The 18134-nt window shown below is 39.7% G+C and overlaps 1 protein-coding gene across 1 annotated transcript; it reads left to right on the forward strand.

The window, feature by feature from the left end:
* Positions 1–722: 722 nt before the first annotated feature.
* C12H2orf74 (chromosome 12 C2orf74 homolog) lies at positions 723–3076 on the forward strand. The gene is made up of 5 exons (XM_006066159.3): positions 723–965; positions 1059–1251; positions 1482–1592; positions 1693–1849; positions 2654–3076. The coding sequence occupies exons 2-5, from the start codon at positions 1136–1138 to the stop codon at positions 2825–2827; spliced, it is 558 nt and encodes a 185-aa protein (XP_006066221.1). The 5' UTR covers positions 723–965; positions 1059–1135; the 3' UTR covers positions 2828–3076.
* Positions 3077–18134: the final 15058 nt, after the last annotated feature.

Here is an 18134-nt window from a genome sequence, read left to right on the forward strand (position 1 = left end):
CATTCAGAGACTATTCATAGAAAATTTTAAATATAGTGAAATACTTATAGAATACTTAGAAGTTACCATTTAAAGCTTTACTCAGATTAACTCACTAAATCCATATAATAAAGCCAGTAAGTAACTAGTAAGTTACTCTTATTCTAGTTTTAACAATGAACATTCTGAGGCAAAGAGAGGTACATGCTCTAGGACACACAGCTAATTAATCACATGTCTAGAATAAAGAAAATTAAAGCAAAGAGTAGAGGAAAAAAGAAGTAAGGATGATTCTAAAAGACCCATGTACCCCAATGTTGATAGAAGCACTGTTTACAATAGCCAAACATGGAAGCAACCTAGATGTCCATTGACAGATGAATGGATAAAGAAGCTGTGGTACATATATACAATGGAATATTAGCCATAAAAAGGAATGAATTTGAATCCATTCTAGTGAAGTGGATGAAACTAGAGCCTGTTATACAGAATGAAGTAAGTCAAAAAGAGAAAAACAAGTATCATATATTAATGCAAATACATGAAATCTAGAAAAATGTTACTGGTGAACCTATTTGCAGGGCAGGAATAAAGAGAGAACAGGCTTGTGGACACAGCAGGGGAAGCAGAAAGTGGGATGAATCAAGAGAGTAGCATTGAAACATCTACATTACCTATGTAAAATAGATAGCCAGAGAGGACAGACAGACTGCAGCCCAGGGGAGAGTTTTTGTGGTTCTTCTGATTTCAGGTGATGGGCAGGGTTGGGCTGGTGCTATGATCCCTCTAACTCAACAGTTCTATGATTCTATGATGTCACTGAAGAGAGAAGAATAGGGAGCTGAGCTCGGCTCCAGCTACGCCAATTCCTCCGTCCTCTGGATTCTGATAGTTTTGGGGATGAGGGGAGATGAGCTGAGTCCCAGCTCAGTCTCCCCTCTAGCCACCTCAGCCCCCACCACATTTATGGAGAGAAATTAACCAGGGTGAGTCCACACCACCAGAACAAGCCGAGCATCTTTTATGAAGCTGATCAAAAGAACAACAATAAAAACATCCTTTTATTCTTCTGTTTCTAGAAAACTTAAAGAACAAGAGAACTACATTCACACTGAGCTGGAAAACATATTTGGACAATCTGTGATTGTGAGAGTAGATGAGTCGTCTAGTTAACCATATGAACTTTGAAACCACAGCATTCACTTTCTTCATCATCCTTCTAATTTGCCTCAGTTGCATCTTCCTTTTATTGGTGGTTTTTTTATATAAATGGTATAAATCCATGCTGATAAATTGGGATCAGATTTTAAGTCAGTAGCAAATGTATCTAGTAATAATATAAAGCAATTTAAAATAGAGCAAATAATAATGCTGTAGCTATCTGTTTTTTCTATTTCAGGGTTTTAGAAATGCTAATTTCCTGATTAAAAGTGAAGTTCCTTTCCAAGTCTTAACATCAAGACCTTTCTTTCTTTTCCACACTTTCTCCTTTGTGATTATAGTTCCCAAAGCAGGACAGATGAAGAGACAGAAAAAGGTCCTTGTACAGAAAATGAAGGTGAAGATTGTCTAGCTGCTAATACAGAGATGAACAATTTAGACAACCAAGAAAAGTAAGTCTGCACCTTAGGATGTGATGGAACGCCATTTTTGTGTGTGACCATGAGGGCTAAGATGCATGAATTTTAAAAACCTTGCTGATTGATTTTCTAGGACTCTTGCACCTGCAAGGCATGGCATTCTTGTCCAGAGACGGAGTAAAGATGCGATGACCACACCCTTAGGAAACAGAGAGGATGTGGAGGGTGAAGAAGAGAACAAAATAAAAGAGAAGCAAAAGCCTGAGAATGCTACAGAAAATGGTCAAGAGGTGATATGCTTTTCTACTCTTAAGAGGCATTTAGTGTTTAAAGAAGAGGTAAATTCCTTGGCTAGGTATATTGAAGGATGGTCTTGTTTGTAACTTAGGTTTGTATCTGGAAGGAGTGCAGTGTTGACAATCATTTAAACCACCCTTCTTAGCTTATTGGTTCATTTTGTTAAACCAATTACACATGCCATGCCTGGACACTTGATCCATCTTCATCCTTACATTTGTGGTTTTCTTAATAATTCCCTTTCATTTTGCTTTATTCAGAATCCTAAGGTGTTAGAGCTGGAGGAGATCATTTAGGGAGCCAACCCTCTTATGTTACGAATGAGAAAATAAGATGAATTGTTGAAGTCACTCCTCCTCCCTGGCCAGGCTCAGGACCAGATGCCAAAGACCTGCTCTACTTCTGGGTTCCTTCTACAATAGCTTGTAAACATTGCCGGAGCCTTCTTGAACTCGTGTTTGGGGCTGCCTAATAACAACAACACACATGTCCTCCTAACATGAGACCCATGACCTCTTGGAGACAGAATGGTGATCCAGGTGGCTCTTGGGTTTACCTCCTTTGTAGAGAAAATAACACATGTTGCCAGATGCTATTTGAATATAGCAGTGTGTGCTTTTATAACCATAGAAATATGAAAATTATATCTTTATGGATTATTACTGCTTTTCTGTATCATTTAGAAATCCTTTTTCTGTTTCTTACTAACAATGTACATATAACCCATATTTTTTAAAAGCAGGGCTTGTTGTATTCATAAATTTATCATTGATATTAGTTGTTATATTCTCTTACAGGATGACTATTTGCAAAAACCACTCATACCTCTCACTGGAAGTTCTTCAGTTGTTGATAACCATAAAAGACCCTTAAAAGGAGTAACATTTTCTAGGGAGGTAATCGTTGTGGACCTTGGAAAGGACAATCCTATGGCTCGAAGCTATACTCGATTACATAAAGAGAGAAAGTAAAGCTCAAAAAAGGCTGAGAGCAAAAGAAATGTAACCTTAGACTAACAAGGAAATGACTGGGGGTGCAAAATCATGTTGAAACAGCAAAATAATGGGGAATTAAGCAAATATGGATAATATTTTATCTTTATGCAGAAAAGGTGGACTATGTGCAAAATTCTATAAGTAAAATACCCAGGGCAACTCAAATGTGAGTTCAAGAAATTGATTGTATTAAGTGTCCTTAAAACTCTGTCTACTCAAACACTGTTGTACCGTGTGAATAAAGTTATTTGTGTTTGTGCAGATGTCTTTTAGGTCATATTCAAGGGGAATTTTGGAAACAGCCCAGGTTCTTGGTGCTTTGATCATAGGCATTTAGAATCAAATAACATTACTGCTAACATCATGGAAACTTTCAGTAAGTAGGACTTGGGTCTCCTCGACATAGTTCCTTTTGAATTCAGTCCTGAAATCTTTCTTGTCCTGACAACTGCTTTTTTTTCTAATTTAAATATATTTATATATTTATATATATATATATATATATAAGCCACTGGACTACCAGGAAAGTCCCCTGACAACTGATTTTTTAAATTGATACCAAGACAAGGATGGTGGATACCATCCACCAACAAAATACCCTGTTACTTAGACAAATCCTGAGGTTATACTATTCTTGATTTCAATAGTTTAAAAATGTGCTTTCCATCTGTGAAATATAACATTACAGACCAACACAGTATCATCCAAACCATTGCAGTAAACATTTGTGAGATGTGTAAGGGGCTATGAGAGGAGATAAAAAGCAGAAAACAGCATCTGATTCAGGGGCCTCGCACATTGCCATGTATATGTCATATGCTTAATAGATGTTTGTTGGGTGACTGGGAGAATAAGTGATAAAATAATGTAGAATGTGTGACTAATGCTAAATGAAACTATTGACACCGTTTGATGGGGAGAAGTCCCTGTGGTCTGGGACCATTCCACAGTGGGGAAGAGAAGGGACTTGACGGAATGGAAGGATTGGCTAATACAAGCAGAGGGAAGAGGGTATTTCCATTGGTGACAGGCACAAGCCAAGGCAGAGAGGTGAAAATATGTGTTGAGCCTGGTAGCTGGAGGCGTGTTGAGAGTTAAGAGTGAAGTGTGGTGAGGGGTCCGAGTAAGGTAACTCTGAGGATCCCAGGCTAGAGAGAGGTACTGGGTAGAGAATGCAGTAAAGTAGTGTGCGCTGGGGGTGGGGGTCTACAGTAATATCCATCAAGAGCCCTAGAGTCCAGGAACTGTCTACAAGCACTGAAAAATATTGATCTTTCACCTGATGGTAACATTAATTTTTTTTTGGCTACATCCCACAGCATGTGGGATCCAACTTACCCTGTCAGGGATGGAGCCTGTGCCCCCTGCAGTGGAAGCGCAGTCTTAAGCACTGGACTGCCAAGGAAGTCCCAACATTAACATTTTTTAATTATTGTAAAATACACATAAAATCTACCACCTTAATGATCCTAAGTGCACAGTTAAGTAATACTAAGTACACTCACATTGTACAATCATCACTTACATCCACAGTACTTCTCATTTTGCTGAACTCTAACTCTACCCATTAAACACTAACTCCTCATTTCCTACCACCCCAGCCCCTGGTAACTACCAACCTACTTTCTATCTCTATGAATTTGACTACTCTAAGTACCTCATACAAGTGGAATTGCAGTATTTGTCCTTCTGTGGCCAGCTTCCTTCACCCAGCATAATGTCCTCAAGGTTTATCCATGTGTCAGAATTTCCTTTCTTTTAAAGCCTGAATAATACTCCATTTTTTTTTTGCATATTCCAAATGTTTATACATTTATCCATTAATGAACATTTTGGGTTGCTTCACTTTTTGTCTACTGTAAATAATGCTGCTCTGAATGTTTCAAATTCTAATATATGAAATTTCACACCTAGATGACCATTTATTTCCATATGAGTTTTTCCAGATGAGGGCTTCTCTGGTGGCTCAGATGGTAAAGAATACGCCTGCAGTGCTGGAGATCCCAGGTTCGACACCTGGGTTGGGAAGATACCTTGGAGAAGGAAATGGCAACCCACTCCAGTATACTTGCCTGGAGAATTCCAGGGACAGAGGAGCCTGGTGGGCTACAGTCCATGGGGTCACACATGGGGTCGCAAAGAGTCAGACACTACTGAGTAACTACGAACACTTTCACTCTTTTTTTGTTTCCATATGATGTCATGATTTCATTGCCTATATCTGTCTGAATTTATAAAACCAAGTTACTTTTTCACAAACTGACAAGAGTATTGAAGGAATGAATCCATAAATGGTGCATCCATATCAAACTAAAGGCCAGTTTCCTGGTGAGTGGACTGTACTAGCTGAAGTTTTGTAAAACTTTCAGTAGAAGAAGATGGTAGGAAAATGGGCCATCAGTGCCTACGATAGTACAGACACCCGAAATGCCAAAGACCAATCAATGTGCCACCACTATGGGGTGAGTCAAATTCAATGTTAACTTGAATTTTATTAGTTTTTATGCTCCTGTTTGTATTTTGTTTGTAAATTTGTTTTGATTTGATTTTTTTAAAGATACCTGACTAAAAATGTTCAAGACAGCTTTGGTTTTTCTGAAAAATGTTAATTAATTAGTTTGGCTGCGCTGGGTCTTAGCTGGGGGACTCGGGACCTTTGATCTTTGTAGTGGCACACAGGGGTCATTTATCGCAGCATATGGGATCCAGTTCCCTGACTAGGGATGCAATGCTCCCCTTGCATTGGGAGCACGCAGTCCTAGCCACTGGGCCACCAGGGAAGTCCCTGTTTTGATTTTAGAGTTGAATGAGAGCACTAAGGATATTCAGTTTTATGTTTCAACACAGTTTAAAAGTTACACTATATATAATGAACAATTCAAGGTCATTGTGTGTGTGTTGCGGGTAAGTCCCTGAGAATTCTACTACAGGATTAGTTTATTGATGACCTGGGAGATAAATGGAGATGACTGTAGTGACAAGTCAGGGTTTGAGGATGAGGGTCTGGAACAGAGAGGCGGCAGAACACAAAGTAAAGAACGTCAGTTTCTGGTTAGATGTGGAACAATGAGAGGACTTGACAGTGACTCCTGAGTTTGGACACCTGACGGTCAGAAAGAGGCAAGTCCAAAGAAGTGACTGGTGGGAAGGAAATGATTACCTAGATTTTAGCTCTGCTGAACTTGAGATGTTTGCCAGAAATTCAGCTGAAGATGCCCGGGGCACCAAAGCTGTGGGATTCCCCATTTCCATCTGCTAAGCTGTGGCTCCTGTTAAAAGCGGCTGTTAAAAGTGCCCATTGGTATTTCTCTTGTAGAAATGGGGTCAAACTTACCACCTTTCCTCTTTAATTAGCTGTGGACCCAGGGACCCCAAGCAAGACACATCACCCGAAAGCCAAGAGGGAAAAGCTAGATAAATTGAAGTATTTTTAGAAAAGCTTCTAAAGTCAAAAGACCAACAACAAAACCAGGAAGGCCTATTTTTAAAATAAAAATTAAAAAAAAAAACCTTTTACTGTCATACAGAGTGAAGTGAGTCAGAAAGAGAAAAATATTGCATTTTAACACATAAATATAGAATATAGAAAAATGGTACTGATGAACCTATTTGCGGGGCAGGAATAGAGACGCAGACATAGAGAATGGACCTGTGGAACAGTGAAGGAAGGAGAAGGTGGGATGAATTGAGAAAGTAGGATTGATGTATATACACGTTTGTAAAACAGATAGCTAGTGACAAGCTGCTGTAGAGCACAGGGAGCTCGACTGGTGCTCTGTGAGGACCTGGAGGGGTGGGATGGGGTGGTGGGAGGCTCGACAGGGAGGAGATATTTGTATACTTAGAGTGGATTCACATTGTTGTACAGCAGAAACTAACACAACATTGTAAACCAATTATCCTTCAATTAAAAAAAAATTACAGAAAAAGTTTCACAAGTAGTACAGAGAACTATATATGCTTTCACTCAGATTCCCCAGTTAACTGTTTGCCATATTTGTATTACCATCCTCTCTGTCCATGAAATTCATATGTTTTAAGCATTTGAGAGTCAGATGCAAACATGCTGTATCACTCAGCCTTAGCACTTCAGCACAAATTTCCAACAAACTGGGACATCTTCCCACATAATCAACCATCAATTAACATCGATACACTTGCTGACTAATCCGTAGGCCTCACTCAAAATTTGCTGGTTGTCCCAGTTATATTCTTTGTAGGCCCAGGATCCAGTTCAGGATAACACTTTCTGTTTAGCCATCATTCTTTAGTCTCTTCAATTTGGACTGGTTCCTCAGACTTTCTTTGACTTTTTTGACCTTGATACGTTTGAAGATTGCAGATCAATTACTTTGTAGCATGTCCCTCACTGTTGGACTTGCCTGATGTAACTTCATGATTAGGTTCAGGTCATGTACCTTTAGCAAGAATATTCAAGAGGTGATCCTGTGATCTCAGTGCATCGTATCAGGAGGCATGTGCTGTCATATGTATTGATGTAATTTAATTTTTACTACTTGGTTTTGTCAGATTTCTCCCCTGTGAATTAATAAGTGGTTTTTACTTATTAATAAACGATATTAGTTGACAGCCTACAGAAAGGAAAGCTTTCTCTTCCCTCCTACTCAATCACTTATTCAATATATCAGTGTGAACTTTTAGATCCTGTTTTGTTCAGTGGGTCATAGTCCTTTACGATCATTATTTATTTGGATATTCACATGTTCCCAGATAGGGCCAAGGGAGCCCCTTCCAACTGGCTCTTGGACCTTTAGACATATTTGAGCACTCTGTTGTATAAGATGTTCCAAGCTCATCTTATACTTTCTCTGCCCCCGCCCTGGAATCAGCTATTTCTTTAGGGGAGAATGCTATTCCAAAAATAAGATCTGCATGCTAAGCATGCTCATAGCTCCTGGGTTATCATTGTTTCTAGAATTTTTCAGTGGACAGAGGTAGGAAATGTATATATGTACAAACATAATATACACATATGCAGACATATAATACATATTAATTATCTACAAATGATCCTCAAACTTAGTGGCTTAAATAATAATTCTGTATTATCTCTCATGGTTTATGAGGGCCAGGAATTCAAAGTGCGTACAATGGGGAATGACTTGTTTCTGTGCCATGATGTTTGGGTCTTTGGGGCTGAAATCATCCAAAGGTTGTTCATTCACATGTGTGGCACTTGCTGCTGGCTGTCAGGGTCAGGAGCTATCCCTGGAACACCTACATACGGCCTGCCATGGGACCCTGGCTTACTCACGAGTTGGTGACTGGATTCCAAAATTAAGTAATGAGAGAGAGAAAGAAGGTGAATTTTTATATCCTTTTTGTAACCTAGCATTGGAGGTCACCTAGACATTAAGTTCTAGACTAGAAATCTTTTCAAGAAAGTTAGAGATACCAAGGAAACATTTCATGCAAAGATGGACACAAGAAAGGACAGAAATGGTATGGACCTAACAGAAGCAGAAGATATTAAGAAGAGATGGCAAGAATACCAAAAAACTACACAAAAAAGATCTTCGTGACCCAGATAAACATGATCGTGTGATCACTCACCTAGACCCAGACATCCTGGAATGCAAAGTCAAGTGGGCCTTAGGAAGCATCACTATTAACAAAGCTAGTGGAGGTTATGGAATTCCACTTGAGCTATTTCAAATCCTAAAAGATAATGCTGCTAAAGTGCTGCACTCAATATACCAGCAAATTTGGAAAACTCAGCAGTGGCCATAGGACTGGAAAAGGTCAGTTTTCATTCCAATCCCAAAGAAGGGCAATGCCAAAGAATGTTCAAACTACTGCACAATTATCTCACACACTAGCAAAGTAATGCTCAAAATTCTCCAAACCAGGCTTCAACAGTATGTGAATCGAACTTCCAGATGTTCAAGCTGGATTTAGAAAAGGCAGAGAAATCAGAGATCAAATTGTCAACATCTATTGGCTCATAGAAAAAGCAAGAGAATTCCAAAAAAACATCTACTTCTGCTTTACTAATTACGCTAAAGCCTTTGACTGTGTAGATCACAACAAACTATGGAAAATTCTTCAAGACATGAGAATACCAGACCACCTTACCAGCCTCATGAGAAATCTGTATGCAGGTCAAGAGGCAACAGTTAGAACCAGACATGGAACAATAGACTGGTTCCAAATTAGGGAAGGAGTTTGTCAAGGCTGTATATTGTCACCCTGCTTATTTAACTTATATGCAGAGTACATCATGTGAAATGCCAGGCTGGATGAAGCACAAGCTGGAATCAAGATTGCCAGGAGAAATATCAATAGCCTCATCTATATAGATGATACTACCCTTGTGGTAGAAAGTGAAGAGGAACTAAAAAGCTTCCTGATGAAAGTGAAAGAGAAGAATAAAAAAGCTGGCTTAGAACTCAACTTTCAAAAAACTAAGATCATGGCATCTGGTCCCATCACTTCAGGGCAAATAGATGGGGAAACAATGGAAACAGTGACAGACTTTATTTTCTTGGGCTCCAAAATCACTGCAGATGGTGACAGCAGCCATGAAATTAAAAAACACTTACTCCTTGGAAGAAAAGCTATGACCAACCTAGACAGCATATTAAAAAGCAGAGACGTTACTTTGCTGACAAAGGTCCGACTAGTCAAAGCTAGTGTTTTTCCAGTAATCATGTATGGACATGAGAGTTGGACTATAAAAAAGCTAAGCACTGAAGAATTGATGACTTTGAACTGTGGTGTTGGAGAAGACTCTTGAGAGTCCCTTGGATTGCAAGGAGATCCAACCAGTCCATCCTAAAGGAAATCAGTCCTGAATATTCATTGAAAGGACTGATGCTAAAGCTGAAACTCCAATACTTTGGCCACCTGATGGAAGAACTCACTCACTGGAAAAGACCCTGATGTTGGGAAAGATTGAAGGCAGGAGGAGAAGGGGACAACAGCAGATAAGATGGTTGGATGGCATCACCGACTCGATGGACATGAGTTTGAGCAAGCTCCGGGAGTTGGTGAAGGGCAGGGAAGCCTGGCATGCTGCAGTCCATGGGGTCTCAAAGAGTCAGACTGAGCAACTGGACTGAGTGAGACATTAAGTTCAGCCCACATTCAAGGGCAAGGAGATTATACTCTACCTTTTGAAGGAAAAGAATTTTTTAAAAACCCACCAAAATGTGGATCTACTTTAAAGCCACCACAGTATCAATATCTATAGCTATCCTTATGAAAGATCATGAGCTCATACCAAACTTTCAATTCCAATCCAGAAAGGTCTAGTCTAGCTTCCCCTGCTCCATAATTTCCTTCCCTGATAGTGAGAAACCTGGTTCCCATTATACTCAATTTATTTCTGTATTTTCTCAATCCCACTGTATGTCACTATGCAGCAAACACAGGGCCACATATCCCTGGCTCCACTGATTTAGGTTATTATTATACTGGAAAAGTTTATTTTTTTGAAAGTCTATTTTTTAAATAATTTTTTAAATTTAATATTTATTTTATATTGGTGATATAGCTGATTTACAATGTTAGTTTCAGGTACCAACCAAACCGATTCAGTTATAATATACATATACCCATTCTTTTACATATTCTTTTCCTATACAGGTTATTATACAATATTGAGTCGAGTACCCTGTGTTATACAATAGGTCCTTATTAATTATCTGTTTTATATATATTAGTGTGTATATGTTTAAAAATGGTAAAAATTAATTTCTCAGTCATGTCTGACTCTTTGCAACCCCATGGACTGTAGCTTGCCAGGCTCCCTGTCCATGGAATTCTCCAGGCAAGGATACTGGAGTGGGTAGCTGTATGTTATCCCCAAACTAATTTATCCCTCCCCTCCACCTTTTCCCTTTGGTAACCATAAATTCAGTTTTGGAGTCTAAGGGTCTGTTTCTATTTTGTAAATAAGTTCATTTGTATCATCTTTTTAGAATCCACATATGAGTGATTTCATGATATTTATCTGTCTGACTTACTTTACTTAGTATGATAATCTCTAGATCCATCCATGTTGCTGCAAATGGCATTATTTTATTTTTTATAGCTAAGCAGCTATTCCACCGTGTATATATACCACATCTTCTTTCTCCATTCATCTGCTGATGGACATTTAGGCTGCTTCCATATCTTGGCTATTGTAAAGAGTGCAATAATGAACATTGGGTTCGTGTATTTTTTGAATTATGCTCTTTGTGAGATAAATGCCCAGGAGTGGGATTGCTGGATCACATGGTAGTTCTGCTTTGATTAGTTTAGGAAACCCCCGTATAGTTCTTCATAGTGGTGGTACCAATTTACATCCCCACCAAAGGTGTTAGAGGATTCCCTTTTCTGCACAACCTCTCCAGCATTTATTGTTTATAATAGACTTTTTGATGATGGCTGTTCTGACTGATGTAAGATGGTATCTCATTGTAGCTTTTTAAAATTATTGTATTTATTTATTTTTGATGTGGACCATTTTTAAACCTTGTTTGTTAATTTTTGTCTGTGCTGGGTCTTTGTTTGTGCAGGCTTTTCTCTAGTTGTGGCAAATGGGGGCTCCTCTCTAGCTGCAGTGCGCTGGCTTCTCAGTGCAGTGGTTTCTCTTGTTGCGGAGTAAGGGCTCGAAGGCACACGGGCTGCAGTAGTTGGGGCTCCCAGGCTCTAGAGAACGGGCTCGATAGTGTGGCTCACAGGCTTAGTGTCTCCACAGCATGTAGGATCTTCCCAGATTAGGGATCAAACCTGTGTCTCCTGCATTAGCAGAAAGATTCTCTACCACTGAACTACCAGGGAGGCCCTCTCATTCTAGTTTGGATTTGTATTTCTCTAATAATTAGTGGTTTAGCATCTTTTCTTAGGCTTTTTGATATGTCTTCTCAGGAGAAATGTCTATTTAGATCTTCTGCCCAGTTTTTGATTGGGATGTTTGTTGGTTTTTGTTGTGTTTTTTTTTATATTGAGCTGCATGAGATGCTTGTATGGTTGCTTAATTTGCTGATATTTTTTTCCTTTCTGTGGGTTGTCTTTGTTTTGCTTATGGTTTCCTTTACTATGCAAGAGCTTTTCAGTTTAATTAGGTCCCATTTGTCTATTTCTGTTTTTATTTTCATTACTCCAGCAGATGAATGAAAAAAAGATGCTGCTTATGTTTTCCTCTAAGAGTTTCATAGTAACTGGTCTCACATATAGGTCTTTAACTCATTTAGAGCTTATTTTTGTATATGGCGTTAAAGAATGCTCTAGTTTCTTTTTTTAACATGAAGCTGTCCAGTTTTCCCAACACCACTTATTGAAGAGCCTGACTTTTCTCCATTATATAGTTTTCCCCTCTTTGCCATAGATTAATTGATCATAGGTCCATGGGTTTATTTCTGGGTTTTCTATTCTGTTGCATTGATCTATATTTTTGTTTTTGTGACAGTGTCATACTATTTTGTATACTGTAGCTTTGCAGTATAGTCTGAAGCCAGGGAACCTGGTTCCTCGAGCTCTGTTTTTCTTTCTCAGAATTGCTTTGGCTCAGTTCAGTTCAGTTCAGTCACTCAGTCGTGTCCAACTCTTTGTGACCACATGAATCACAGCACACCAGGCCTCCTTGTCCATCACCAACTCCCAGAGTTCACTCAAACTCATGTCCATCAAGTTGGTGATGCCATCCAGCCATCTCATCCTCCGTCGTCCCCTTTTCCTCCTGCCCCCAATTCCTCCCAGCATCAGAGTCTTTTCCAATGAGTCAACTCTTTGCATGAGGTGGCCAAAGTACTGGAGTTTCAGCTTTAGTGTCATTCCCTTCAATGAACACCCAGGACTGATCTCCTTTAGAATGGACTGGTTGGATCTCCTTGCAGTCCAAGGGACTCTCAAGAGTCTTCTCCAACACCACTTTGGCTATTTGGGGTGAAAATTAGCATTTCCATGCAAATTTAAAATTTTTTCTTCTAGTTCTGTGGAAAAGCCTATTTTTAAGAACATTTGTGACAAAAGGATGATTTCCATATTTATAAAAAAACTGTTAAGAGCACTCAGAATCATAAGAATTATTTCACCCATAGAAATAAGAAAAATGTAAATTACTTAAAATGGTAATTTTTGTAAAAGTATCAAGTCATGATGAGCATTTAAAAATTTGGCCATTTACTTTTATGTGTACACATATTATCTTTGCCTATTTTAATTAATTTATTTTTGGTCACACCATGAGGCTTGCAAAATTTAGTTCCCTGACCAAGGATTGAACCCAGGCCCTGGCAGTGAAAGCACTGAATATTAAGCACTGGACCACGAGGGAATTTCCCTCTTTGCCCTTTTTATGCATTTGTGCCAAGGCCACCCTCAGGGTGCTCCTAACCAATATCTGAACTGGCAAGGGTTACTGGCAAGATTCAGGACTCCTTCAATAGGAACACTGGCTCTAGGTGTTGCCATTGGCGTGGCTGGGAAATCTAGACTGGTGGTGGTTTAGCAACTAAGTCGTGTCCAACTCTTGTGACCCCATGAACTGTAATAGAAGTGTCAATTTAGGATTGTTTGGAGTTTGGTGGTGTACAGGTGTTATGCAGAGGGGAGGGTGAGGATAAGACAACAAAAACATTTTTAAGTGATTCGTTCATGCTTGGAAGTGTTCTAAGAGCTTCAGTTGTATTCATTTCCTTTAACTTCACATTGCCTATGAGGTTGAGGACAGATACTGCTAGTTATCCCCCAATATCTATTTTTTCTTGGGAGCAGAACTCCCAGGTGTTGGCCAGCCAGGCCATGTAGCTGACTAGAATAAAGACGGCGCTTCCCAGCTTTCCTTGCTGGCTGTTCCATGTGAACTGTTCTGACCAATAGGATCAAAGCAGAAGTGCTGGGCTGTGTCTTACAGGTTGAGGATGTGCTATTGCTCTTTCTTCTTCCTTCTGGTTAGAATGTGGTTGTATTGATTGGAGTCGGACCCTGATATGGAAGCCATATTTTGGGGATTGGTGATGTAAACTCAGGGCCTTGATCATTGTGTATCTTTCATACTCACCATGGACTGACTATTTTTATGTGAAAGGAAAGGGCTATCTTGTTTAGTATTATTTTGTTATTGCTACTTTGCTACTAGCAGTTGAATCTAATGATAATACAGACAGGTGGTGATACTATCCCCATGTTACAAAGTACAAAGAGGTGATGAAGTACAAGGAGGTTAAGGAAATTGCCTAAGGTCACCCAGCTGCTAAGGAGAGCTGAGATTTGCATCCAAGCACTGAGCTGCAGCAGAGCCTGCCAGCATGGTCTGATTCTGCTATGGCAGATACAGCTCAGTACACAGTTTTTCACGTTAGTTTAGAGACTCCTCACACTGGCTTTCACACCCTCCTCCAAATGTCTTCATTGAAGTCTTAGTGCCCATTCTGCATGCGTCCAGCCTACTTTCCCCCAGTTACTTTCCCATCTTTGCTAATGCTTTTTCTCTTGGTCTGGACCGACCTCTCCCATTTCCAATTTCAAGGCGCTTTCATATTTCTTCATTCCCATCTTCTTTTACTCCTATGAAATGATTCATTCAACCAATATTTTTTCCCCTATGTATTAAGAATGACACTACTTATATATCATCCTGGGAAGAATCAAGAAAATAGTCACTGAAATTATTTTCTGTATTCTGTAGTTCATATGAGGAGCTCCAGTTGAGAAAGGCTAATAATAGACATGCAAACTGAAGTCAGTAAAAATGATTTGCTCAATCTACAGCATATGGAAAAGCTAAAGACAGGAAATTCCTGTGCTAAACAGCCTCTCATGTTATTATATAAACTAATCTATGGGAACCATGTTAACATAAATCCCCTTAACTTCTTCTGTTACCTTTGCCCCCACTCAGTCAACCAAAATTTATTGAGATCTGCTGTGTGCAAAGCACTGGGGATTATACTATGTGCAAAACAGATCAAGTTAGTTATAAGCTAGTGTACTTATCTTTGTTTGCCACAGCAGTGGCTTTCAAACATAAAATAAAAACAAGAACAATCTCACTTAATGTAACCATAGCATACTTCATATATGGGATGATTTAAGAAGCAATGTTTCTTCTTAAACATATCAGGCCTTCCCTGATAGCTCAGTTGGTAAAGAATCCACTTGCAATGCAGGATACCCCAGTTCGATTCCTGGATTGGGGAGATCCGCTGGAGAGGAGATAGGCTATCCACTCCAGTATCCTGAGCTGGAGAATTCCACGGTCTGTATAGTTCATGGGGTCAAAGAGTCGGACACAACTGAGTGACTTTCACTTAAGAAGCAATGTTTACCTTTACCACAGGTAATCACTCTGATACTTAAACTGTATTCTATTTAAGGTAAAAATGATGATGAATGCCTGTTAAATTGATTTTACAGCCTACTCACAGGTTGGAAATACAGGTTTGAGAACTGTTCATTCCCTTTTCCATTCAGTTATCCAAACAAACATTTACTGGTGCCTACTGTGTGCTGGGCACAGCTCAGAGAGCAGTTGCTGAGCCCCACCTGCCTTTGTGCTCATCTCCTTCCATTGTTTCTGGGACTCTCTGCTCCACAACCTGACCCTCTTTTCACAAGCTAGTCCCCATCAACACGTGAAAACATTTAAAAGGAAAAGGCAAAATCTCCCTTCTCCACGTATCTCTACACAGCTACTGCCCACTAGTCTTAGCCATCCTGTCAAACATTTTAAAAGCATGGTCTCAACATTCTCACCTCCCATTCATTCCTCTGTACACTGTGACTTGACTTCTGCCGTCATTCACCAAAACTGCTTCCTGGAAAGAGCCCAATGGCCGTCCTGTCAAATCCAAAGAAGAATTTGTCTATTATCCTACTTGCCATCTTCCATAGCTAACACTGTGACCACTCCCTCCATCTCAGCCCTTGGCTTCCATGATCAAATATCTTCTCTGTTTTCTTCCTGCTTCTTTTGGTTTCCCTTTTCAGCTCCATCTTCTCTGCCAATCCCCTGCAGGCTGGTCTCCAGAGGTAATCACCTAAGTCCTCCTCCAGGCTCTTTTCATTCTAGCCTCTCAGAATGATGGTGACTAACCAAGCTGAAAGTCCCAGTCTCTTAAAAACACTTCCTCAAATGCACCCAATATCTGATACACTCCTAGTTTCCATTTCCAAATGCTTCTCATATCTCGTCTCCTCTCCACTTGGACAAATATTCCCCCCTTCCAGTTTTTACCCACTCCTGTCAAATTGTCATAACAATGATTCTAAAACACAAGTCTGACCTCGTGACATTTCTCCATTTATACCACCTCGGTGGGCTCTTGTTGCCTACAAAGTCTGTGATCCTCAGCAGAGCAAGCGGGGCTTGTTATGAGGTGGTAGTTTGCCCCACTGCAGACTCATCTCCTGCAGCCCCTACTCCATGTCTCGGTTAGAGCCCCTTGTGCAGTGTGCTTCTCCAGGCTTCTGTGCCTGGGTGGACACTTGCTGCTCTTCGTGCCTAGTGTCCCCTTTCCTCTATTGAACACAAAGCCCTCACATGGACTCCACTGGTGGACCAATGGTTAAGAATCTGCCTTGCAAAATACAAAGAAAACAAAAACAAACAAATGAAAAGAATCTTCCTTGCAATGCAGGGAACGAGGGTTCAATCTGTGGTTGAGGAACTCAAATCCCACCTGCTTTGTGCACCACAACTAGGGAGTCCCTGCAGCACAGTAAAAGTCCTGATGCAGTGAAGATCCTGAGTCCTGCAATTAAGACCTGAGGCAGCTAAAAAAAAAAAAAAAGTCCTAACTTTCAGACCTCCTCTGAGAAAAGAACTATGTCAGCACCACTCTCCCTGAGGGGAGAGGCACTTTCTTTTCTGTGCTCCCAAGGCACCCTGGGTTTACCCTGAAGGTGAATTCACAATGGTCTCTTCACTAGTGACTGAGCCCCCATGTCTTACTCATTTTTCTGATGACATGAGCATACAGCAGAACTGGACACACAGTAGATGCTCGATAAATGTAGCGTAATGTTTAGCCACCTAGTACTAGATGGTTACAAAAGGCTAGAACCCACGCACTGACCCTGAAGATGCCTTGCCTCATTCCTGCCAAAAAAATTTTTTTTAATAATCTCAAACTTACAGAAGCATTGCAAAAATAGTTTAAGGAACCTCAGATACACTTCACCTGGATTCACCAGGTGTCACCCTTTTGCCCCCACACTTGCTTCATTTGTCTTCTTTTCTCTCTGCACTGAGTTAATTGCAGACATCATGACAATTTACCCACAAATATTTCAGCATGTCTCCCAAGGTCGAGAATGCTCTTCTCTAATAAATAAAGAATGCTCTTCTTTGTAACCAAAGATTAACACTCAGAAAATTTAACCGTTGACACAAGGTTACCCAGTATGTAGTCTGAAATGAAATTTAAATTTCCCCAATTATGTAATTTTAAATTGTTTGGACCCAGAAGCTCTGTTGGGTGATAGTTTCCTCATAATCAGATTCAGAATAAGCATTTTTGGCAGGAATACTAGGTAGGTGATGGTGTATACCAGTTATGTCTTTGCTCCATTATTGGTGATGCTGAGTTTGATCATTTGGTTAAGATGATGAGTTACAGATTTCTCTCCTGTAAAGTTTACTTCTCCCTTTTGAATGTAGTAAGCTAAGTGTGGGTGTATATATCTTCATGTTGCATGATTATCTTCTTCCCCAACAACTTTTTACTCATCAATTTAGGTGCTTTTTATCCAAAATTTTTTCATTGTGGTAAAACACACATAAAAGTTACCACTGTAACCATTATGTTTACAGTTCAGTGGTGTTAAGTAGATTCATAATGTGCTACCATTTTCCACTGTCCATCTTCAGGATTCATTTCATCTTGTAAAATGGAAATTCTATACCCACTAATAATGCCCCACCCTCCCTTCAACTCCTGGCAACCACTGTTCTTTCTGTCCCTATGATTTTTGCTCTCAATACGTCATATAAGTCTAATCATGCAGTATTTGTCTTTTTGTTACTGGCCTAATTCATTTAATATAATATTAAGATGCTAAGTTCACACTAAGAGCATAATGTGAATCTCAAGTTTCACCCATGTTGTGGTTTATGTAAGAATTTCCTCCCTTTTTAAGGATGGAATAGTATTTCATTGTATTGCTAATCCAATTCTTTTCTACTTGATACCTTGTGTTCACTCTCCATGCTTTTGACAAAGTGTAAAAGGTGAAATCAAAATGCCATTTCGTTTGGGGGGTCAAAACACTCTGAGGCAGGCTGTTTACAAAACTGTGGTAGGTTTTGGAAAATGACGTTGGAATGTAGTAT

This window comes from Bubalus bubalis, chromosome 12, assembly GCF_019923935.1.
Source record: "Bubalus bubalis isolate 160015118507 breed Murrah chromosome 12, NDDB_SH_1, whole genome shotgun sequence".
Lineage (NCBI taxonomy): Eukaryota > Metazoa > Chordata > Mammalia > Artiodactyla > Bovidae > Bubalus > Bubalus bubalis.

Coding starts and splice junctions, on each gene's coding strand:
- C12H2orf74 (XM_006066159.3), top strand. CDS start 1,136: ATGAGTCGTCTAGTTAACCATATGAACTTTGAAACCACAGCATTCACT. Junction 1,593..1,692: donor AATTTAGACAACCAAGAAAA/GTAAGTCTGCAC, acceptor TTGATTTTCTAG/GACTCTTGCACCTGCAAGGC. Junction 1,850..2,653: donor CTACAGAAAATGGTCAAGAG/GTGATATGCTTT, acceptor ATTCTCTTACAG/GATGACTATTTGCAAAAACC.